Raw genomic sequence first — 25,549 nt, 5'->3', positions numbered from 1 at the left:
CAATGACCCAAAACATACAGCCAAAGCAACCCAGGAGTTTATTAAAGCAAAGAAGTGGAATATTCTTGAATGGCCAACTCAGTCACCTGATCTGAACCCAATTGAGCATGCATTTCACTTGTTGAAGACTAAACTTCAGACAGAAAGGCCCACAAAGTGAAAGCAACTGAAAGCCGCTGCAGTAAAGGCCTGGCAGAGCATTAAAAAGGAGGAAACCCAGCATCAGGTGATGTCCATGGGTTCAAGACTACAGGCTGTCATAGCCAGCAAAGGGTCTTCAACCGAGTATTAGAAATGAACATTTTATTTTCAGCTTTTTAATTTGTCCAATTACTTTTGAGCCCCTGAAATGAAGTGACTGTGTTAAAAAGGGCTTTAGTTGCTCACATTTTTATGCAATCTTTTTGTTCAACCCACTGAATTAAAGCTGAAAGTCTGCAGTTCAACTATATCAATAGCTCAACTATTATATATATGTTTTTACCTAAAGTATACATATTTTCTTTTACCAAACTAAATTAAAGTTGAAAAAAAATACCCTTTTAGCTTTGTTACACAAAAGAAAGCTTTCCTCTTTCTAAAAATAAAAAAGATCTATGTATTACTTTGGCATACATACAGTGAGCAACCTAAGAGGCTCCACAGGAACACGAAGGAGAAGATAAAAGTATTGACAGCAGAAAGTAGCTGCACTTTTGCAGCTCCATTTGCCAAAATGTTACATCACCACCTTAAAACAATATTGTCTATTGATTGATTTTTTTTATTGTAGAAATTATTTTTACCTGTGTTCAGGGCTTGACTCACTCGATGAAACGGTAGCCTCAGAGTTTTTCTTGCTTGCTGGTTTTGTTGTGAAATGTATATTGGCAGGCATTAATCCTGTATTACAACAAATACAAAAAGTGAGATATATAACTAAAGTAAAAATTACAAAAAGGTACACAATTGGGTAGAAATTTAAACATGTTAACAAGCTGTTTGAAAAAGACTATTTCTAATGTGGAATGTCAAAAGACAAAGTATGTATTTACAAAAGTAAGCAACAAGCAATTCAGAAATCTAAAAAGCATTAAATCAGTGGGGTTCCAGACTAAAACACAACATGAACACATAAAATACTAAATGTAGTTAGTAAAATCTGAATGCTGTACCCAACTCGAGCATATGAAAACTTCATGTGAAAAAAAAAAAGATATTTGTCCTACAGTTTTCAGGAAAATCATTGTTTTAGTTCTCCTGTAGTAGCATATCAGAAGACCATCTCTTTTCTTTGGGCCCTGCAACCCTGGTTCCAAAAAATATCTATGTGCACAAAAATTAAATAATGCAATACTGATATGTAGCATATATGACTGACTGCTTTTTGTAAAAAGTGTAACCTTGATCTTTTCTTAGCAATTATACTTTATATTTCCTATAGAGAGCATAGTAACCTTAGTACCTCCTGAGCAAGCAGGTACTATGGGCCTGATTTATTAATGCTCTCCAAGGCTGAGGAGGATACATCATCAGTGAAGCTGGGTGATCCAGAACACCTGGAATGGATTTTTTAAAATAATTTGTCATTTGCAAGCAAATCTATTCCAGGTTTGCTGGATCACCCAGCCTCACAAATAAAAGTGTATCCTCTCCACCCTTGGAGAGCTTTAATAAATCAGACCCTATCTATGGAACGCATAAACCACTAATATCTTCAGCTTCCCTGATAAGGATTTAGTGACAGAAAAGCTGCTGTATCAATTTTTGTGTCTATATATGAATATTTATAACAAGGGAAACTTCAAGCAACAGAGAATGATAAACTTACTATTTTTGTCTTAGGTTTAATAAATACTATGCATTTTTATATCTGTTTGGCTTAATGTATTTGTGTAAAATTCCATCAAAATATATTAAATATCATACTTTCTACTAGGATGTGGCACTAGTTTTAACCAGATAACTTAATATACTGCATATGCACATACTTTGTGATGTATATGAAAATTAATATACTGTTTGTAGCAATCAGTAAACTTTTTTGTGGCACAAAGGCACTAAACAAAACCAGCCCAGGAGTTCTGGTTTCTAATGTGTAATTTGTGCATATCTAAAGGTGACATTCTACAAATTTACCTTTGGAATTTGTAGATAAAGAAGACCTAAACTCAAAATTTTTACTTTATATAAAAGGGTAGACAACCCTTTTATATAGGGTAAAAAAATGTATTGGTTTATTTTTTAAAGTGCAACACTTTTTTTTTTCTTTTTTTTACACATATACAATACACATACGTCACCCATTCCGGGGGCTCTTGGCTACTCCTTCCGCGCATGCCTAAGATTGAAGGAGCCCTTTCTTTAATGGGAGAAAAAAATTGCCGATCTCAGGCATGCGCAGTGAGATCGGCAATCATTTTCCCCATCTACATTACTTGATTCTGTGCTTGCACAGTGAGATCGGGTGACGTGGGATAAAGAACCTGGAAGAAGAATGAAGAAGATGGCGGCTCCAGGCGCCTCCTCTGTTGGGCCAAAAGAGGAAACAGGGACGACGCGGGACCTATGAAGAAACTTCTGGATGGATCAATGGATCTGCAGGATTAAAAGTGTGTTTTTTTTTTTTTAATTTTTTACTTTCGTTTTAATTTTAAAAGTACAGGCTGACAATCGAAAATCCGGCCATCGATAATCCGGATCCTTCAGATTCCTGGCATGAATTTTGGATCACATGTACAATACAGGGACTGCAGTACACTGTTTGGTCACTAATGTTTTCATGGTGCTGTTCTGCAGAAACAGCTGTTAGCTTGCTTGCTAAACTAAATGCACGTTGAGACGTCCCTGCTGCCTGCTCTCTGGAACTGTGCCAGATGTCCGCGGTGCTGCGAGAGGAAGGGTGGCCTGTGTGTGGAGGTTAAGTAAATGAAACAAGAAATCCTAAAATTTTAAAAATCCAACACTCCTTAGGTCCGGAGGTTGCCGGATTTTTGAATGTAAACCTGTACTAGCTAAGTAAGGCCCACATGAATACTTGAGGGGGAGGGATACATTCAGCTACCTAATTTTAAAGTGAACGTTTAAAGTCTAGACAAATCTTTATCTTTTGGACAGAAAAAAGAAGGATTATAATGTTTATAGTCTCTATTTATAAAACAGGGAATGTGACAATCCCTTAAACATTCCATGGTGGGAGTCAATTACAGCCATTGAAACACAAGGACCTGGAAGATTCACAAGGGAATGTTCAAAAGAATGCCTGGATTCCCTGTATTATAAATAGAGACCTTTGAGTTTTTTTGTTGGCCAGAAGGAGGGAGGAATGAAGACTAAAACTTCACGATGCTGCAGTTGGAATCATAAAAAATAAACAAATGTTCATTTAAATTTTTGTATAATGGTAATATAGTCAGCCATTTATTATACTGAGTTTACTCAGAATCTTTTGAAAAATAAATAGAATTTTTGTCCCCAAGCTAACAGCTGTGGCACCCATGATTACTTGGTATTATTATATGCTACAACAAGACATCTGTTTTTAACTCTCATCCTAAATGACGTCATCCTTTACCTTGCCCATGTCTGACACTCAAACAACCAACTAGATAAAGAAAAGTGGATGAAAGTAATAACTATAAAATCAAGGACAAACGGATCAGACACATGGCACAAAGAAAGCTTTATATCTGGTCCAATTTATTGGCAGCACTAGCAAAGCGATGTAAGTGGATTATTAGAGTAAATCTGTCTGTTAATCCTACAGAAAGCCATTGCTATTATAAAAAAATATTGTTTATTTTTTTAACCACTTTGGACAAAGCAGGTTTCTTTAAAACAAAGCAAACATAAATTGCTATGTTTTATTAAATTTATATATGTGATATTATTATTTTATAAAAGAAAAACAACTGCACTGAAGTCTTTAAAAACATGAAAGAATATTTCCTGCTGTTTTGGTTGGCCTGTGTATTAATCTGTGCCAGGACTGGTGACCTCTCACTTCAAAGCCACCAAATTAAGTCATTAATGTCACACTGTTTGCTTGTGCCAAGTTTTCACTAAGCAAGGGCGGCTCTTACATGTGTATATATAGCCATGTTTAGGGAAAAAAAACTGCAGCATATATGTACTTAATCCACGGAAATCAGGTTTTCGTCTTTATTTGCTGGTTGTTTCTGCTTCCTGTGTGCACAAGCGCTTCAAATTTACCCATTAAAGAGAAATACTTTTTTTTTGTTTTTTTTTGTTTTTTTACCGAAGGCAGCTCCAGGTGCAAGCACATATTGTTGTCTGGTCTTCTATCGAGAGCCCTGAGTAAGCTGCTCTTATGTAGAAACATAAGCCAGCTTCAGTGTTTGCGGTTATGAACCTTTGTTTCAACTGCAAAATCTTACTTCGGGTGGTCACCCATTAACCCCCTTGGCGTTCTAGTTCTGTCCGTTTTTTTACACTAAAAGCGTTACATTGTTTGCATGTAAATTTATTTTACATTGTAGGCCTATAATTCTTAGGCATAACGCACCAAATATGTCCAATATTTAATCAATTTAATAATAAACTTTATGTAAAAAAAACAAAAATCTGTTAAAACAAAGGTGCATAAAAATACAGAAACCTGCAATATACCTGTAAAGTAGCATGTATAATATATATATATTTATATAAATATAAAATTTATTAAGATTTCTTTGTATTGGATTCAATACAGCTATTTTGTATTGAATAGAAATACAAAATTATTTACATTTTTCACTGTGCCGCCCGCACCAACGCATTCACTGACGTCACTGGGAACTCCCCGGGGAACATCACTGCATTAGCTGGCTGAAGATCGGAGGAAGAAGCTGCCCCCCGAGGATGAAATCCGTCGGACAGGACACCGTGTTTTTTATTGTTTTCAGCAACCCCGAATGTGGCTCGGGGTCAGTGCTTTTTGCATGTTTTTTTTAGCCCAAGCCACACTCAGGAATACTGCCAGGGGGGTTAAAGTGATGTGCTAGCAGTAAGGTTCTGGACACAATAAGGGGAAGGCCATAACCAGTGACAATGTAGCATTGATGTACACATTCAAGAACCATACTTTTGCTTATTGATAGCAGGTTTCTATTTCACAATGAAAATTTTCTAAATTTTCCAATTTTTGTAATTTTTTTTTTTTACTGTGCTCAATTTAGTGCCCATAAGGCAAGGCAGGCAATATACAAACAAGTCCACCTTTACAGAGGTAATAAAAATGTCCCATGGTAATAAAAATTTAAAAGGGACCTACAACAGACCTAACATTCATATACACAGTTTTAGATGCACAACAGCAGCTGGACTTGGTTTTTCAGTGTTCATCCATTTTTGAATGGATCAAACCCAGGGTTCTCCCCCGGCCGTTTTAGCTGGGCTCACCACCTGGCACTTTTCAGCACCCACCCAGCTGTTTTTGGGTGGTTACTAAAGAGTTTGGTCACAATACAGGGGCTGCCAGCCACCTACATTTTCCTCCCACCCGGCTTAAAAAAATTTCTGGGTTGAGCATTTAAACTACTAACAATATAACTTATCTACAGCTTTTTAATATTCTCTTTCTACAGTGCTCACAATGCCATGTCTTGTCATTTTTATTGTAGTATACCTCATTTTTTTAAAGGATATAAAAAGGGTAGACAGTAAAACTCATAAATTAACAAATATTTGCATGTAACTTTAGATGCTTGTCCCAAAGCCCCTGGTAAACCTGCTATACGATTCACATACTAAAATCAGTTCCTGACACTTTGGGCCTGATTTATTAAAGCTCTCAGAGGTTAGAGAGGATACACTTTCATTAATGAACCTGGGTGATCCAGCAAATCTGAAATGGATTTTGTAAAGTCTTTTGCTATTTGTTAGCAAATGTTTTTAATCCTGGACCAGATCCACCACAGATTTTTTGGATCACCCTGTTTCAACAATATAAATGTATCCTCTCCTGTCTTCAAGAGATTTCATAAATCAGGCCTTTTATTCTGGCACAGCACACTTCTGGAACCCACTATTGGCCAGATAATATAGGCCAGATAACTGTCTATAAAACTGAAAAACTAACAGTGTGGCGGTGATGGCAACTTATGGACTGCAACTCAAAACAGAAGTAGCATGAATAGGCAACTCGGGTATCATTACCCTCCAACCTGAGAGCAGTATATCAAACATTGATTCTACATCAATAAATACCATCACCTACCAGGAATTTCAATACTTGATATATCACTCAGATCTTCATCATCTTCTTTTTCTTCATGATCTGACTTTGTTGTACTTTCCGGCAAACAGTTTGAGTTTGCTGTAAGTGGAAAGAAAAAAAAATTGCTCACAAATATCATGCTGTACAAGGCTCAATTTACTAACAAAGTTTACTCCAAGTACTAACTTCAGATTAACCTTCTCTAACTTCTGGAACCCTGAAGAGGAGACAGTTTGTTTTCTTGCTTAATTGTTGTTTTAGTTGTTTATTTACATACATGGTTGCCCTACTAACAAATCAGGGTGCTTGGCAGTATCCTCGCTAGAAAAAAAAAATATAACATAGAAACTGCAGATTTGTCCACTTTCCAGACTATATCTAAGCATATGAATTCTTTCTCTATGACAATGTAATCAACCAGGATTGTGTGAAATCCAAGGGTTTCTCAGGAGGTTTCTAGAGGGTTTCTTACCTCCAACGTACACTCACCACCAATGATGAATCACCAATAATTTATTAAAGCTCTTCAAGGCTGGAAAGGATACACTTTCATCAGTTAACCTGGGTGATCTAGCAAACCTGAAATGGATTTATTCAAAGTCATTTGTTATTTGCTAGCACATGTTTTCAATCCTGGACCAGATCCATGCCAGGTTTGCTTGATCGACCAGCTTCTGAAAGTGTATCCTCTCCAGCCTTGGAGAGCTTTAGTAAGTCAGGTCCAATATAAGAAAGGTACTTCTCACTGAGCATTAATCTAGGAGAACACTTCATTTTTCATACTGTTTCTTTTTTGGCAATTACCATTTGTTTAATTTCCTGATTAATATTTTATAACATCACACAGGAGGAGTATATCAAACTCTTAATGGTTTTATGTTATTATGTACAACTTATTTATCACATTTACCATGAACTGTATGTAATTTTATTTATTGGAGGTTCAATGAAGAATGAAAAGTATTTTAGGATTGTTCAGAAAACATTGAGAAAGGCTGCTTTAGAACAATATAAACTTGTCATGAACGAACAGTGCAGGTTGTTAATATATTTCTAATGCAATAGATTATATTGAATTGATTGCCTACATCAGAGGTTCCCAATCCCTGGTCTAGCTGGTGCACTTACCAATGGGGACTAAAGAAGGACCCCGCTTGGGGGGGGCACCCGGCCAGAGCCACCGACCATGTCTCCCGTATGATTGATCTACTGTTCCTCCCACTCACTTGTCAACAGACTATGTCTTTGATACCATGTTTCTCCTTAGACTATGATTCCCAGTATCCCCACCCCTAGTATTCCCCCCTTCCCCTCTATTACTATTGTTTTATATTATATGTGTTTCTTTTTGTGGTTTTTATTGGATGTACACTTGCTCTATTTACATAATGTTTTTTTCCTATGACTGTTCTGTTGGAATTTATTTTTGAAAAGCAAAAATTTACCAGCAGATTTACCCATAAAATATGTAAATCAAAGGATGAAACATTGCTGAATGAACGATGGATACAATTGGTTGCCTTTGGAAAGACTTTTTTTATACTGAGTTGTAAACAGAACAAACGCAAACAAAGAAAATATGAATTTATCAAATTTAGAAATTTTCCATAAGAATTGAGGTGCACCTAGTACAAGGTAAAGTTTATAGACACACATTTGGGTGACCCGCTTTGCTATTTAGGACACTGTAGTGTTTGTGGAATATACTAGTATACAGAAGGCATGCACTGTACTACTGGTATAATTAGGGTTTTTGCAGACTAAAAATTTCAGCAGGAGAAGACATGACAAATTACCGTAGACTGTTGTAGACCTTTTTACACAATTCCTTTTTTTTTATAATTGAAGTTACAGTTCAGCTTTAAAGTAAACCTGTTGCCTGAGCATTTGATGGAAAATGAATAAGCTTTGGTTACCTTCCATGAAATTTCAAAATGTCAATACTTGACTTGTTCTGTAAGACTTATGGTTGACAACAAGAAAATATCACAGAGATAAGTGGTTATAATATCATTAGCTCCCGTAAATGTAGAAGGTGCTTCTTGTGCTACTTTTCTTTATTCCCTAGTCTTTTTTTTTCAACCAGTCTTAAATAAACTACACAGAATTTGGTAAATCTCTGAGCTTTCTTCAAGCCTGTGTGAGATTTTTAAATCTATATTTCATCCACAGCTACTATCCTGGTCCATTAAAGGTTATCACCAACTGCAATCAATCAGCTCTTCTGCAGACCTAAGGGACAATCAATACATCTAGTACTTAAAGGTACATAAAACAGCACCTATTCCTCACTTAACCTAAAGCTAGGGTGATACAAACTCATATTAACAGTCAAACGTTAAAATTATTCGGACACGCAAATAGCAAATGACCAGGCGGGCCAGATGACAATTTTTTTAATTCCGGAGAACAATCTTTAAAGCATTTTGTACGGGTAAAATGCACAGTGTTGTTTACAATATATATTCTAAGCCATTAATTATTAGTGAGATTTTATAAGTAACAGTCAGTCTTACAAGGGAAGAAAACTAATTGACAATGTGGTGCTCTTGCTGTGGCTCACTGGTGCACCCCGCTGCGCTTTGCTCTAACTTCAAACGCACAGCAAGGCAAAAAAAGACAGACTAGATCTGGAATAGGCAATGAGGGTATCTTGAAATAAATCACAATTTTAATACCAATTCAAAAGAAAGCAGATAAAATGAGTGCTTATGAAGCACATCACACGTATGTAAGCCCTTATAGTCATGTAGATGCAGTATGTAAACAAAATACTTGCATGATGATCATTAATGGCAGGGAGCTACAAGCACAAATTACAGAGTGGGTTACTATTTAAACATAATTGCATACAAGAAATAATAAGCAGATATAAGAAGCACAATATTAACAGCCTGGAAAACACAACCTCATTAACCCCATGTTTAATGAGAAAATGTCCCTCTTAGTATCATGCTGGCCATAGTGAAACAATTTTTGGTTAGCAATTTGAGCATGTCAGATTATAACATTTTTGTACTATTTTGTATGGTAATAATTTAACTATTGTTTATTTTTAGGTATATTTACCATTATATGTCACAATACAAAGTTGAACATTTAGTAGCCCTGAACTGTCTTGCAAACAGCAAACAAATATACTTGGCCACTATCCCACTGAAAACCACCTGCCTATGCCCTAATAAACCACACCAGGATATGACTTGAAGCTGCTGATAGGTGAGGCTGGTCATCATTCTCTAAAAGCCAGCACAGGCTGAGGGTACAGCCCAGCACTTGGCTTTTTTTTTTAATTTGAATAGACATCAGTGTTCACCCCGGAAGGGTGGGAAGAAGCTGTAGGTGGCGATGGCCGCTGCACTGTGACCCAGCTGTTTTTGGACGATTACTAAAAACTGCCAGGTGGTGCGCCCGCCTACAAGGGGCTGGAGAGAACAATGGACATAAATAGGAAATTTACTTCTTACTATACTTTGTATAGTGTCTCTAGGACAAGAAGTGAAAAGACGTTCCCAAAATTAGCGATGGGGAGACAAAAAAAAGGGTAGATGATGCTGAACATCTTCCAGCTAGGAATAGAGACAGACTCTATCTGACTTGCTACAACTTCCAATGCACATTGTGAAAAACTTACATTGTGAAGTGAAAACAAAGTAAGCAACACTGTACAACTGTAAAGGCTAATCATAAGTCTGAAATTCAGCTTTAAAGAAACCCTATTGTTATAAAAGAAACAGGCCACCTTTGACGCTCCATCCATGAAATATCACCTTCCAAAGTCTCCAGTTCTTCACTTCAACCTCCACCATCTCCTGGACAAGCCACCGAGCTGTGGAGGGCTCAGGTGATAGATATGCTGGACATAGGGAAGTTATTTTTCATAAATGCAGCAGTGCTCAGTGTTACAGCAATAAAGGGGGAAGTACTTCTCTTTGTTTCCAGTTACAGGTTTCCAAGGGTTTTGGCTCTATCCACCTTTTTACATTTTACCTGTTGCTATTTGGCCCCATGTGAAAACTGAAAATCACAAACACACAAGCTGGATGTAACATATGTGTTGTTCAATCAAAACAAGAAGGCAGAGTTAGTAAAAATGCTTGTTTTGACAATACCAACATATCTACCGACAATACTGTAAAGTAAAGAGACAACTGTGTTGAGGGATCTGATTGGTTAGCAGCCTCCCCACCTTAATCCATATTGATAAATTGAGACAGTTAACAATTGAGAGATTTAGTCCCAAAGCCCCATCATTTGGTTTTCAAACCTCTCCTAAACCAAAACCAAAAACCTAAAACAAGTTACTTATTACTGATCATTTCGAAGCAGTAATACTAAATGGATGGGCTTACATTTTCAAATATATATTTCCTTCATGTCTATTTACAAAATAAGCACTTGCACTGAGCAAAAACTTAATCGAGAACTATCTTACACCTTAAATTAATATCCTACTTTTATTGTTGAAAAAGTCATCTTGACTGCCTTTTGTACATAGCTGATCAGTGGTACTCATAAAACTTGATAAGGAAATGTAGTCATTTAAATGTCTGCTCTTTCATATACCATTTGCACTACATTGCTTATAAAGAATCCATCACAAATGGATAAAATACAGATCTATTCATAGAGAAAGTCATTTTCAAGTACAACTTTCCATCTAGCATATTTTACTAGTTTATACCGAATTTGTCACCCATTTACAAAAGAGTAGCAGTAAATTAGAAGCATCTGCAGGTTACACCATAATTGCTGAGCTATGCCTATTAAGACAAGCACAATCTAAATAAGCAAAGGTCAGGTGAGAGTCACACCATGACAATGAATCTTGCCTATTGCCTTCACTCCCTACTCGTTAATGTGTAAACACCTCTGTTTACTCTGCATAGACTGCATTTTGTACATAGCAGCTCATTTGTTTTATACACCCCTGGGGGTGTTGCGCTTGTTGCTTTTATTCAGAGATTGCTTTTACCTGCTACACGTTTCTTCTCCAGAAACTTTCCACGTCTGCTGTCATCTTCACACGAGCTCGAGTCATCTGTACATTGAGACAGAAAATAATGAAACATTTCAAAGGCGTGATGACCAAGCTGGCTTAGTTCCAGTTAAACCCCGTTCTTTAAGTATATTTTTTTTCCTTATACTGTTGTTATCTCAAGTTTATTGATCTTGCCTTCGACTTTCTGGTTCTCAAAAGAAAAAGCCTACTGTGAACTTTTTATCAAATAGGCTTCTTTTTTTGGCCTGCTTCAGCTGCAATGATTGAGCCAAGCAGGCTTCTTAAATTATTTATGTTTTAACTAGATGAAATAAAAAAAAAAAAAAAGAAAAAAATGTATATAAATACCAACAGTGTCTCACTGAATAGCAGGACATCTACAAAAAAATGGCAACAAACTTAATTAGCTGGAATCAAAGTTGCTTTTTCCACTGTGAATAAAACAAGCATGCACTCAAAAGACCTAAATCAATGTGCCCAGCTTAATCATATAAAGGGTTTTTCATCCTAATTGCCAAGCTCTTTAGATTTTGATGAGATGGATACTGAGGAAGATAACCCAGCGAGTGTATATCATCCAGTCATTATCCCAGACTAAACTTTGATTATTAAAATGGATTCTCAGTGTATATAGCCAACGTAATTGCTTTGTCTATATTCTGCCTTGACATAATTAAAACAGATCATGTTGTGTTCATCACTGCTTTTATTTTACCAAGCTGAAAATACAACATGCGTGCAGCAAATTTATTTTGTTTCATTATTCTACAGAAAACACCTGCAGCTCTCTTTCACTAAAAAGGAAAAGCAGAGAGGATGCTATTTTCCTTTAAATCTACAGGAACGCCTCCCATTGGTTCATGGACAGATAGTCTATATGGGAAATTTCCATATATTACCCTCATAGCACTGATAAAAGCAGAAATAGCCTTTCTTTAAGACCCTGTGAAAGAAAGGAGCTCCGAGCTATAAAGTAAGGTTATAAAGACTGCATATATGAAATTATACAATATTTTAAACTGATTGCATTGCAAATCAATGTTTAGAACAGGTTAAGAGGTTTTTAACCCAGAATGAAAAGAAGACCACTGTTCCTGACCTAACCATGTATTACTATTACTGGGTGCCAACTACCACTTCCGCACCTTGTTTGCAGCAGTCTATATTGTTTAAACTGGCATGGAAATATAAGTCCATAGGCTTCTACTTGACAATAGTTCAGGCTTAAGCTACGTACACACTTCCAATTTTTATCGTTGGTAAACGAACGACGAACGATCCTGCACGATATCTGCGAACGATCGTATGGCACCGATCCTGTACCTACAGATAACGACACGATCGTTCAAAGATATTGTACACATGATAGATGCAATGGTTTGAACGATACAGGAAGTGACGTGCACCACAGGAAGTGAGCGAACGTTCGTTCACCGCGCATGCTCAGACCATGGACGATCACTGAACGACCGTACACACGATAGATGGTCAACGATCGTCGTCCAATCTGATCCGCCGGTCCAGTCGTTCATTTCCAACGACTATCCTCGTTGTTTTTGGCCAATCGGTCGTTCGTCGTTCATTTCCAACGATAAAAATTGGAAGTGTGTACGCAGCTTAAGTCTTGGGTGCTTACATAAATACATGAATAATAGGGAAATAATAATAAGAAAGTACTATTTTTTTGGTCCCAAAGAGTCAAGAGTTAGATTTAAAAAGGTCTTTATGTTACTTAAATGTTTGTATGAGTTTCTACCAAGCTGAACTACGGCAAACAGCTAAATACACCAATGAAATATGGACACGAGAGCCTTTCTACCTGCTAAAAGGATTTTTACTTCTCTCCTTCCATCTCGGAGAAATATACAACTTTGCAATGCAGCCCCATCCTGCTATGCAAGGGAGGGGACCCAATCTTCAATTTCACTTTTATTTAAAGATATAGTAAAAGGAGAAGCAGCACAATGTTTAGCTCCTCTTTTGTGTCATCAACATGCTCCTTGCAACACTGCAACACACTTGGATCACTAGACTACTGGATCCTGGTGCTGCTTCTCCCTCAACTTCCATGTTTTTCTGTATTGGGACTGTAAGAGACTGATTCCAGGTCAAAAACCACTACGGACATTACATGCACATAATAAAAAAATACATTTATAATAATGATTATAAAGCTGCATTAAGGTAAAGTCCACTAGACATGCAAATGCGAAGATATTTTTAATGTAACTGGAATAAACACTTAAATGTGTCTGTAAATTAGCTCAAGGAAACCTCTGAAGAGGAGGACTTAAGCTGGAAAGAACACGAGCCAGTGGTTTGGCCATCTAGTGCTTTAACACACCTGGTACTGTCATTTCAACACTGTTAACACATGAAAGCTCAGGGAAAACCTGATCTTTGGTGCTGATGCTACTATCTTGTCCAATCAGAAGATGAGTCACTGGCCAAGCTGTATTCCCTATCTTGGGGTGTGGGAAAGAAAAATAGTTGACCTTAATATGATTTTGTCCAGGCTAAACAGAAGTACAAATATTTTTGTAAACCACAGTGGCAAAGAAACAATACATAAAAACTTTTATTGCATCAAATAGCATCAATTTTTTTTAAATGTATCTCAAAAAAAAGATTAATTCATAATTCATTAAAAGTAGAAAATCTGATAAAAAAACATTCATATACAATTCCAGTTACATGATTACACGGTATCAATGATGAGTTTTTTGTTTTGATGATCTTTTTTTATTTTTTCTACGCGTTTCCAGGAACATAGTCAACATAGTCAACATAGTCAACTAGTCAATAAAAACAAAGAGAGTTGAATCTCCCCAGTATGCGCTATGAGAGAGACGGAGAAGTTCTTTCACAGAATGGTAAACGAGGCTAACAGTTAGGGCAGCAGCATAGGCAGCTCCCAAAGAAATCAATTCTAATACATTTTCACAGCTGTCTCTTCACAAAAAGTAAACACATGCCAGGATATCCTCCATTTACAATATCCTCTGACAACCAAGCTCCCCGGTTGTACTCCTCTGCTCTCTGCATTGACAGCACAACCCGTCCTACTTCTCTTTAAAAATTTGTTTAAATGCAGCACGGGGGCTCAGGAGTTAGCACTCCGGCCTTTGTAGAGCTGGGTCCCAGGTTCCAATCTCGGCCAGGGCACTATCTGCATGGAGTTTGCTGGTTCTCCCCGTGTCTGTGTGGGTTTCCTCACACATCCCAAAAACATGCAGTGAGGTTATTGGCTTCCCCCCCAAAAAAAAAATTGACCTTAGACTACATTGAAGACATATGACTATGGTAGGGACATTAGATTGTGAGCCCCTTTGAGGGAAGTTTAGCGACACAACTATGGACAGCGCTGCGTAATATGATGGCGTAATACCGTGTAAAAATAATAATTATAAAAATGTGCATATTGCAATGATGTATTGGGTTGTTGGCCTTATGAACAACTTTAAAGGGGTTTCTACAATCTTTCAGTAGAAGAACCCAAAATCATATAGCTACCTGATCCAGCAAGCACCAATGGTATTTCAGTATAATTTTGTACTAATGGAATAATCGCGAAGCTCATATAGAATTCATTGAGTCACATCTGAGCTCTAGATCCATAGGTCCTGCCCAACTTGTAGCTAGGTAATAAAATATCCTAGAGAACTTGTGTCCAAACTATGGACATTCAACTATTTGCATATTGTTAAAAAGCAAGAATTTTTTTTTTTCCACACTCTCCTACTATGAAGCAAAAAGCATGTCCGCACACACAGGAAAAATGAAAGAAACAGAAGATTGAGAAGGTATCTTGTGAAATAAGTGGTATCTATGCACTTTTTTTTACCTTTGTAATTAACTACAATGCCCTGACCTGTGGATCTGTAATATCCATGGCGCTCCTCATTCAGCTTTATATCAGTTATCAAGTCTTAGCATTGTGTTTGGGTGCTAACTGGGGCAAAAGGGACTGGCCACTCCTTCAGCCTCAGTCCTAAGTGGTGTATACAGGCATGTAAAACAGAAAGCAAACCCTCAAACATCCAAGAGCTACATCTGAGGGGATTCTTGTCTCATTTAGTAAACATTTAAATTCTTTTAATATTTTGCTGATCATTGCACAACAAAGAGTAACTGTTTAATTTATCAATGGTTAGGGAAATAACCTGCACATAACCTGCCTATGGCATACCAAAGAACAATGCAAGACTATGGCGTGGCTGGGTGCTCTTAGAATGCTTTTACGGTTTGTTCAGAATATACAAATACTCTAGTGTACATTATCTGGCCACAAGTTCAGTTTAGACTATAAAGACTCATGCTGTATAGAAATTATACAATACACATTAAAAAAGGTACAAATACAAACCTAGTTGTCTTGTGTTTGATATTTTATCAGGGAATATAGACACAAACCACAATATTTTTCATGACTCTGCTGATCCCATACACTTTTTTGTATAAGTATTTCTGATCAAAACTTACCTTGTTGGTTTTTAAACTGGGTAGGTTTCACTTGATCCTTTTTTGGAAGCGAGCAGCTTTGGGAATCTGACTCCGAAATGGAGGACAAAATATTTTCCTTCCTTGCCGTTTGGAGGTGATCCTTCAATAAATGTAAAAAATATAAAAATGATCACAATCTACAATGTAAATGTAAGGACAAATGGTGAATGTTTTACACACAGAGGACAGATATACATAAACCTTTTAGCTGTAAAAGTACCAACCTTACCATTTGCATTTGAGAAAATGAAAATTTCAAATATTTGCTTTTAAAGTGAACAAAGTTGAAACAAATGATCTTAAGGATATGTAAACAAAACTGTAATATATTGCAACTTACAAGTCTTTAGAAGTGGTGTTCGCATTCAGTTTTTTTTTGTATTTTACCCCTTTTTTTTATCCTGACAACCCTGTAAATAAAACACCCCGTGCCTTCATGTCTGTGTTTATTTGTTCCCCTTTATCCTTTGGGGCAGCCCCTGTTGTCATACTACAGTAGTTGGGTTCTCATGTCTGCCTTTGTTCATCTCTATTACATAATGGATTAAAAGGACTAAAAGCTCACAAAAATAAAACAGGTTTCTTTCTGCTTTGTATTACACTCACAAGAAGGCTTAAGGACAGAACATTTCAAGGATTCCTACAGGTACTTTATATACTTGCTGAAAACATTCCTAATATTAAAAGTGAAAATGAATGCAACTACCAAATCCAAGGATTGGTAAACTGTAAAATATTGAATGCTTGTTTTTAATTTTTATATGCACTTCAAAGCTGAAAGGAAATCCAAATTGTCAATCTGGCATTGTATCATAGGTACCCATCTCTGAATGGAATTTGTGTGGGTTTTATGCAGTCACACAATTACCTTTCGCATCCCAAAAACATACGTGTATATTATTGTCTTATCTCCCTGAAAAAATGCCATATACTATATTGACTATGATCCCTGTAAAAATATCAGAGTAAATGCATAAATAAATTTACATTTGCCTGTGAATGTTGAGCTACCCTGCCAGAAAAGTCTCCATTATGACCAGTAAGGATGCCAAGAAAATATTTTATCAAAACACACCAATGAAAAGGAACATGGGAGACACTTGATATTTTAGGTAAAAAAAGCAAATCACCAGTTCACAGCACAACAAATATAACACTGGTTAACAAACATTTTCTTGCCAAACAGATTAAAGTCATTTAAGATTGTTTGATGCACAGATTCCAAATATAATATTGCTTTTGCTAGACTGGCTCTAGTTTTTGAAATATTGACCTCAATATAAACCTCATGGAAAAGTAATGAAACATAAAAATGAAGCAAAATAAACTAGATATGCCTACATATACAAAACCAAATGAAATACCTAATGTCAATATAATCTATATTCAGTATATTTACAGAACTAATCACAAAGAAGTCATTAAAAAACTATGCTTGTATGATTTCCTTTTATGCTCATGATCAGGACAATCATGTTGAAGGCTCCAGCAGTAGTCTGCCATCATGTGTCTATCCCATCTGCCCCGATACCTTTCTTCCATCACCTTTATATCTTGATAGAACCTCTCCCCTTGTTCCTCACTGAAAAAAGGTTTTCTAGAAATGTTAGCAAATGGCTATGGAGATAGTGTAGCTTAATGCTCATAGTAGCACCCAAGTTTTTAAAATTTAGGAGCAAATTTTGTACCAGTTCTTCATAATTTTGTGCTTTATGGTTACCCTGGAAGTTCTTAAAAACCATGACATAGCTGTGCCAGGCAGAACCTTCAGTATCAGTCATGTAACTTGTGAAATTTGAACCATCAGTTTCTGAATCTGGAGTCCATCAAAGATTCCTGCTTTTAATTTTTCAGTACTCAATCCAGGGAAGCATCCACAAATTTGAAGCAATCACCATCCTTGTTCAGAGCTCTAACAAATTGCTTCAATAATTCCAACTTTATGTGTAGTGGAGTGAGAATGATTTTCTCTTTGTCAACCGTTGGCTCATTAATGATGTTCGCTGCACCTTTTTTCATGTTTTCCCTTGGAAGCCATGTCTCTTTTTTCCAGTGATCCTGCTTTGCTCTACTATCCCACAAACAGATGAAACATGGGTACTTTGTGTATCCACTTTGCTGTCCAGGTAGGAAGTTCACCATTTTTAAATCAACACATATGGACCATTGGTGTTCATGATAGCAAAGCTTTTGTAAGACGGTTGTGATATTTTCATATTCTTCTTTCAGGCTTGTTTAATGACCAAATGGAATTGATGCATAGCAGTTGCCATTATGCAGTAAAACAAATTTCAAACTTTGAGTGGAACTGTCTATGAAAAGCCGCCAGTCTTCTGCTCGGTATTCTTGTACTCCCATATAGGGTAATAGTCCAGGGATGTTACAACAGTACACAAAGTCTCCATCTTCACTGAAATGTGGTAGGAGTGTCATCTCTCTTGTCCTATAAACCGTTATTTTAACTTCCGGTCTCAAACAGTTCTTTTCTTTTAGCCTGGATGCTAAATGTTCCGATGCTTGTTTTGACAGACTTAGGTCATGTATTAAATCATTGAGCTCTTCTTGGGAGCACTGCTGATTTGATGAAACATTTCCACTTCCACTGCTTACTCATGGATTACACTCCAAACCCTGTATATCCTCCATGTCAGATACAGGAATATCAGGGAATGTACTGAACATTGGTTTGGGAACATCAGCACCATGCCGCACAGGTTGTCTTGCTGATTCCAAATCAGGGTAGTCCTACTTGTTTTTCTTGTAACGGTTGAAAACTTTTACATTCACAGGACAAAAGTAACAATCACTATGATGATTTTTGGGCTCTCGTCATACCATGGTATCCCAAATTTCAAACTTCTCATTTTTTCACTGACGTAGACACTATACACAAGTTTTGCATACCAAAAGGGAAGCCCAATACTTATCTTGGTCCCCCAGTTTAATACCAAACTATGCTAGATATGCTTGTTTCACAAATTCTTTACTGTTTCTTCTTCGTTTTTGCTGAGAACATTTTCCACAAATGTAGCAAAATACATTAGGGTCATTTAAACAACTTGTTCTTGAAGAACTCAAATTTATGTAAAAAAAAAAATGTATAATTAAAAAGAAGGAAAATGAAAGTTTCATGAGAATAATGCTACATTTATTATATAAAATGCAAAACCTTGGTGTAAAAAAAAAAAGATTGATAATATTATGCTGTGTTAACATTTGTTGTTGGTAAAATCGTCTAGTCCGATTCCTGTATCATAAGAACTGGAGCCAATTCAATGAAACTGATGTCATTTCTGGATTCAGCAGACCTGAGATACACTAAATATATTAAAAAATCTTTGGCAAGTGAAAAAAAAAAATTTGTTGAGTTGTGTAATCATTGTGTACATCTATTATTTGTATATTAATTATTTTAAATTATATAATTTATATTTGCATACAAGCTGGATACATTAGAAAAAACTCATCTGGTCCAGTAAGAACCATTTTAAAGGTTTAGTGGATGCTGTTTTTTTCATTGGCGTGCTATTCTGTGGTAAGTATAATGTGAAACCAGATGTGCAGGGTATCCCAGCATCTTAAGCTGAGCTGCACTTTTTTGACAGCTTAGGACACTGAACAGACTGGTAAAAATGTTTATTGCTGTAAGGTTATTGACTGTCCCTTTCTACAGTAAAGCCAAGCCTGATTTTAAATGTTCAAATCCGAATTTAAGATCTGTTATAAGGCTTGTAATTTACTATCATCTATTCTTACCCATGACCATAAAAGATGGTATTTACTGAAAAGACATAATGGTGAGCATGGATTCAAAATTACAATTCTCCGATTATCATCCATAAAATCAGTTTGGATTTTTTTACCTTTTTGACTATCATCTTATTTCCAATATGGTAGGGATTAGGATTTATAGTTTGGTGCCATGGGGTGCTGAAAAATCATTTGATTAGTTAAAATTAACTAAACAGTGTATGAACATATTGGACAAACATAGGATTATTCTGTGGATTAATGTTGTGAATGTTACTAAGAACTGTTTCACTTGACAAAGAGCTACATTTTTGTATTTTTCACCTTTTTTATGAGTAAAAGCTTCTGTCTAAAGGACACACATGCACTATACAATAATTTAATTACAAACAGCATTCCTCTGAATCCTTCAAACCCCAACACTGGAAGCATCAGTAACAAAGAGGAATTTCCAAATAACCTTAAAAGAGACCCAGACAATTAAAAACAGCATATGGAAATATAATGGGAGTGTGCAGGGGTACTGAACCTGAGTTAGCTTCAATTGCTATTGCTACCATATTGTTAAGAACAATGTAGTTATAAGAAGTTCAAGGTGGAAATTCCTTTTAAATGTACATTTGCAGATTTTTTTCTTAACCTGAAAAATGAAAGAAGTTCAATAGCTCGTTGTCGCTTTTGATAAAACTTAAAAATTTAGACAAAAGGAAAACAAAAGGGCAGTAATTTCATAGATCCATTAAAACCACTTTTCTAAAGAGCTTATTAGCCTGAGTTCAAAATCCACTACGGAGGATAAGTGCCACTCTCACATGAACTTCCAGTGGCTACAGGGAGATTCTCTTTTTTTAAGAGATCACTGTGCTTCAATATAGGAAGTGAAGAGCTGACAATTTAAATGAAATCAAATCCATTATGTGCTACATTTGAAGGCTTACCATAGAGAAAATACACTCTGGTAATTTATTACTTGTAATGATGGTATTTAGTGTATACCTTTCTTTTCCATTTCAAAAAACTTATTTGTCTCTAATATAAGATGTAGACCAAGCTTTCCAGGAGGAGTCAAACTGTGGTTTGCTGTAACAGCTTAAAAAGTGTTAGCTGAAGTTTGGTTTTTTACTTTTGGTGTATGTCTGGGCAAAAAAATTGCAATACATGCACATTTTTGCAAGGCGTTATTCCTTCTAAGACCCTTAAATGCATCTTCAGTCTTTTTGTAATGGAGCAAGATTGCCAAGGCTTTCTAGAGAGCTACCTATTTTTTTTTTAACAAGGTAAATACGAAAACATGGAATACATGTTTTGTGGATGTACAGGTGGATTTGTGTAGAATCTCTATTCCTTGGCCCTGTGATCATTTTTCTATACTTGTTGGGGTGGGAGTGACCTGATTAGAAGAAAGTTGTGGCTGTTATGTCCTGACAGATCATAAGAAAGAAAACATACAATAATATGTTATAATATAAAAACATACAATAATATATAAAATATAATATAATTAGAAGTGCAAAAGGTTGGGCCACAATTGGCTAGCAATGGTCAAGTAACATTCTGATTGGTTAGGATTGGAATACTTGGTAACTAAATGGAGGTATCAATTTGTGGCATGACCTCTCTGGAGCACAGCACAACAGGTTGATTTGAATGAAGAAAGAAATTTCAATGAAGATGTGCAGTTGAGATTTTTTCCTGCTTCTGCTTCTGTTTAAAATTACTGTTTGAAAGACTCATGCCAAAAATAGATACCTTCATTGAGTTCACTTACCGTTATTGCCACTGCCTGCCTTGGGTATCCTGGCGCCATTGTCACAATACCGGTCGGTTCCCACAGCTGTCTGCCGCCTGCCCCAACCCTCGCTTGGCTCCGTACTGCATTCGCCTGCCACCTGTCTCTACACTGAGCCCACTTTAGCCTTCCTCCTCAGGTAGCGTGACCCCAAGAGTCACGACCTGGTGAAACCCAGCAGAAAAGAGCCCAGTGGCCTCCTGGCTACTGGCCCAACACCCTTTGCGGGGTGCCTTGGTGAAGACCTGGTGTCTTTTAGATTCCGCGCCTTGGGTGATCCCGTGGTACCTGCCTGGGGAGATCCTGACAGCAATTTTTTCAGTGGTAATGTTTGGTGTGGTGTTGTCTGGATGACAGTTATCTCAGTTGACTCCTGAGGAAGCTGACTATGATCTGCGAAACCCGTCAAGCACAAGTGTGTAGGATTGATATACGGTAGCGCAATTATGAATAATGAGTTATGTTCTTAGATTTTAATATGCACTTGTGTGTGGCTTAATGTAGTACTTTTAATTGATTGAATATTAAAGCAGACCTAAACTAAAATTTTTACTTGGAGACAACCCTTTTACATAAAGTAAAAATGTTATTTTTTTTTCCGGTGCCCCTCCCCTTCTGTCTTGACCACTGAGCCGTCAGGCACCCCAGGAGGCTCCTGGCTGTTCTTTCTGCGCATTTCATTATATTGACAGGAAAAAATTCTGATCTTGCACCTGTGCAGAGTAGGAACGGGTGATGTAGCCAGAACAAGGAAGAAGGCAGCTTAAGATGATGGCGCCTGGTGCTTCCTCCACGCAGAGAAGAAGAGGGATAGCAGTACGGCGTGGGACTCGAAGATGGCTACGGTGGGATTGAGGGATCAGAGGATAAGTAGGTAAGTTTGATTTTTTTATTTTAAGTTTAGTTCTGCTTTAGGTTTAAATGTTTGATGCTTTTCTATGTTCTTTTAACAGCTTTATGTCACTTTAACGATTGTTATTTTAATATAGGTTTTGCTTGCTTCAATATTCTTCTACTGTGCACAGAAATCAAAAATACAGAATGAACTAGAACTAAGAGACCTAGACTACAGTCAGGCATGTCATCAGGAAAGAGAGAAAATAAATACATTATGAACAAATTACTGTACATATTTATTCACCTTATCCCTAAATGACAAAGAGTGTGAGAGATTAGGAGAAAAGATTACCTCTGACGAGTATCAGAGATATACAGTCCTTGAAACATTGCCAAAATTAATGCAACCCGACTGTTTTTAACAGTTATCATTGTGATCTGAAATCATTATTCCTTTTAGACATCTATGAAATTCAAAAGATATGGATTACCTCCCTTATTATATTCAGCATCGAAGAGGGTCAAACAGTAGTTAAAATTTACAAGTACAAATGGTTTTTATTTTATGCAAGAACAAAAAGCCACTTTACTCAACATGTGTGTGCGCTTCATTCCAGATTTGATGGGAATCTCATACTCATAGTAATTAAACTAACTGCCTTACACTATACAATGCAATGAAGACAGGCGTCTGCTATAATGGAGTGAATTAAGCTTGCTTACTTGTAGACACATTTCCCCGCTACCCTGACGTTCACAAAAGACACCAATACAAGGTTAATTTGCTTCGCTCCAAAGGGCATATTCCAAGGCCACGCTTGTAGTTAGAAAAAGACTCCAAGGCTAGTCTCTTACAAAGTCAAGAACACTTTAATAAGCTATTAGATGACAATGTCACTCTAAGAAACACAAATGAAAGTGAAACCATGAAATAACACAAAGGAAGGATATCTGTATAAATAGATTTATGTATGGATCGTAGTGGCCATTATCATTTAACAGAATTCTAACCAATACTCTAAATATTTATCCTAACCCTACAAATAATGCTAGTCTGCATTCATAGTCTAATATTTTTAAATTGATTCCTCACAATGTAGAGAGAAAACTACAGAAAACTAGAGGCAAATAATACAAAAAAAACAATTAAAAGAGTGATATTTCACTGATATCAAAGAATAGGTGAAGAAGGCGCGCTCAACATTTAACATGTTATCCATCTCTCTCTATTACATCACGTTTGATGGAAAGGACTTTTTTTGGCCTTCTTTGGTGTGATATGAAAACTAGAGATACTGAAGTTTAATATGAAGTTATTGTAGTCAGGGGCTTTCTCATTTTATTACCATATATGTGCAAGATTACAGTATCTCCTAATGTGAGTAAAGAGTTTATAAGCTCTATTGGTAAGCAAAATCAAGATCTTGGGAATAATTAGTTCAAAACCATATGAACAGGGACCCAAATACTGCTTATTTCAGATGCTTGTTTAATGAAATGTTTTCATTTTCCTTACAAATATCTATGCAGAAGAATCGTAGAAGGGAGACAAAACCTAAATACAGGGTGTTGGGAAAGAAAAAGAATAGGGTGGCCTGATGATGGGAGTCCCCAGCTGATGGCTTTGGAATAGACCTAATAAAACCAGATACATTCTTTAATTTTTTGTCTTGGTATTTGTGGGGTTGTCTCTAAAGACCTGGGGCACCTGTTCCTGAGTGGAACAACATTTTTTATTGATTTCTATCATATTCAAAATTGTAACTGCTGTGCCTATTATTTCTATTTATGGATTTTGCATACAAGCTGGTCAAGACAGTAAATGTATCCCTCAGTACAATGTAATAAGACAAAGTATCCAACAGAACACCTCAACAAACTATCTTTTTAATAAAACTATATTATATAATGTATATACCCATGGGGTACATGTTGTATGGACTGGGCAAGCGTCAATAAACATGCACTTCCAGCAAAAAAAAATAAAAACAAAAAAAATAATAATTTCACTGACAGAATACAGTTTTAGTTTTCTTGAAATAAAGCAATTACACATAATAAAGAGAATCGTAAAGTGCAAAAACAAAAATGCTTGTCTCATTTAATTTAGGAAAAGAGTTTTGTTTAATTTACAGAAGATAGCTTGAACTGCTAATAAATTTTGACTAAGGCTACGTACACACATTCAATATTTGTCATTGGAAAGGATCTTTCATGATCCTTTCCTATGACAAATGATTGAACGATGCATGAATGAGTGCTGTACATACTCTATTCTGCTCTATAGAGAAGGGAGGGGGAGTATGACTTAGAGACACCCCGCTGCACTCTCTCCCCTTCAATTACATTAAGTTTGTTCGCCATTCGTGCATCCGCCATGATGTACCCACGAACCATGAGCACTGTACACATGCCAGATTTTCATCCGAGCACTGTACACACGCCATATTCTCATTCAATATCAGCCCTGAGGCAATTATCAGAAAAGAATCATCTGTGTGTACATAGCCTAAGACAATAATGACAAAAACTTGCATCTGGGGCTCTCATCTTCGAACTTAAACTGTCATTACAGTATCTGCTGATGACTGCTGCACCTGGCACTTTTCTAACTTTAGAAAACTTTAGGTATGCATTACATAAAAACAGCTCATCCTCAGGATTCATTATAAACATTCCCCAGATAAAAGAAAGCAATGGATGTTGTTTAAAAGCATACAGTATTCCTATTCATGTTTCTATCTCTTTGTTGATATGTAGATGACAGTTCTAGTATCTAAAAGTTATGTCTATGTTTAAAAAAAAAAAAAATTTGCTCTCTGTTTTTTTAAAACCTGTAAGGCCATGTTTACAAAAGTGCGAGTACGTTTTTTTCCCCTGGCAAACAGGCTCTAAAAGTAGAGAACAGGGGTACTGTAATACTTCTATTCTGGCACTTAGAAGTTACTTAAGTAGAGTAACTATTACTACTTTTTCAGGCCAATCAAGGCCACTTTATATACACTTTATTTATTTAACCATAAAAGTCACTTTAAAGAGCTTTATTTGACAATGTTCATTTCTGTGTATAGAAACTCCTCACTTAACGACCAAATTCTATTCCAATGACCTGGTTTGTTACGCTAATTTGTCATTAAGTGAGGAGCATAGTAGAGCTGGTCTGTAGTGCAGTTGCAGCGTGTGTCAGTGATAGGATTTGTCACCAAAAGAATGTAGACCCGGAGTGAGGAAGGAGTGGTAGGGTACTAAACAGGGCAGAGGATGGAGTTCAGAGGACCAAAGAAGGAATGAGTTTTGCAGTTCTGGTACAGTGTATTTGTCAAAGAACCCGTCATAAGTGTGAACTGTCAGTAAACAGGTAATTCGTTAAAAGTAGGGTAGCTATCCAACAGCAACAAAATAAGTCTTAGGTCTAAAAAGTTTACTTTAGGTACTGAATTTGCTTAACATTTTTGTTTACTGGTAGTAAAAC

The 25,549-nt window shown here is 36.5% G+C and overlaps 1 protein-coding gene across 1 annotated transcript in view; it reads right to left on the bottom strand.

Moving 5' to 3' along the window:
- KIZ (kizuna centrosomal protein) overlaps positions 1 to 25,549 on the bottom strand; it is an 85,361-nt gene that overhangs the window by 27,077 nt on the left and 32,735 nt on the right. The window contains exons 9-12 of the mRNA XM_072409500.1: positions 15,681 to 15,801; positions 11,172 to 11,237; positions 6,197 to 6,295; positions 786 to 882 (exon numbers count right to left, since the gene is read on the bottom strand). Coding sequence (XP_072265601.1) covers positions 786 to 882; positions 6,197 to 6,295; positions 11,172 to 11,237; positions 15,681 to 15,801 — 383 coding nt within the window. The remainder of the gene's footprint in view (positions 1 to 785; positions 883 to 6,196; positions 6,296 to 11,171; positions 11,238 to 15,680; positions 15,802 to 25,549) is intronic.

This window comes from Pyxicephalus adspersus, chromosome 4, assembly GCF_032062135.1.
Source record: "Pyxicephalus adspersus chromosome 4, UCB_Pads_2.0, whole genome shotgun sequence".
Taxonomy (NCBI): domain Eukaryota; kingdom Metazoa; phylum Chordata; class Amphibia; order Anura; family Pyxicephalidae; genus Pyxicephalus; species Pyxicephalus adspersus.
This window is presented reverse-complemented; position numbering and strand designations above follow the sequence as displayed.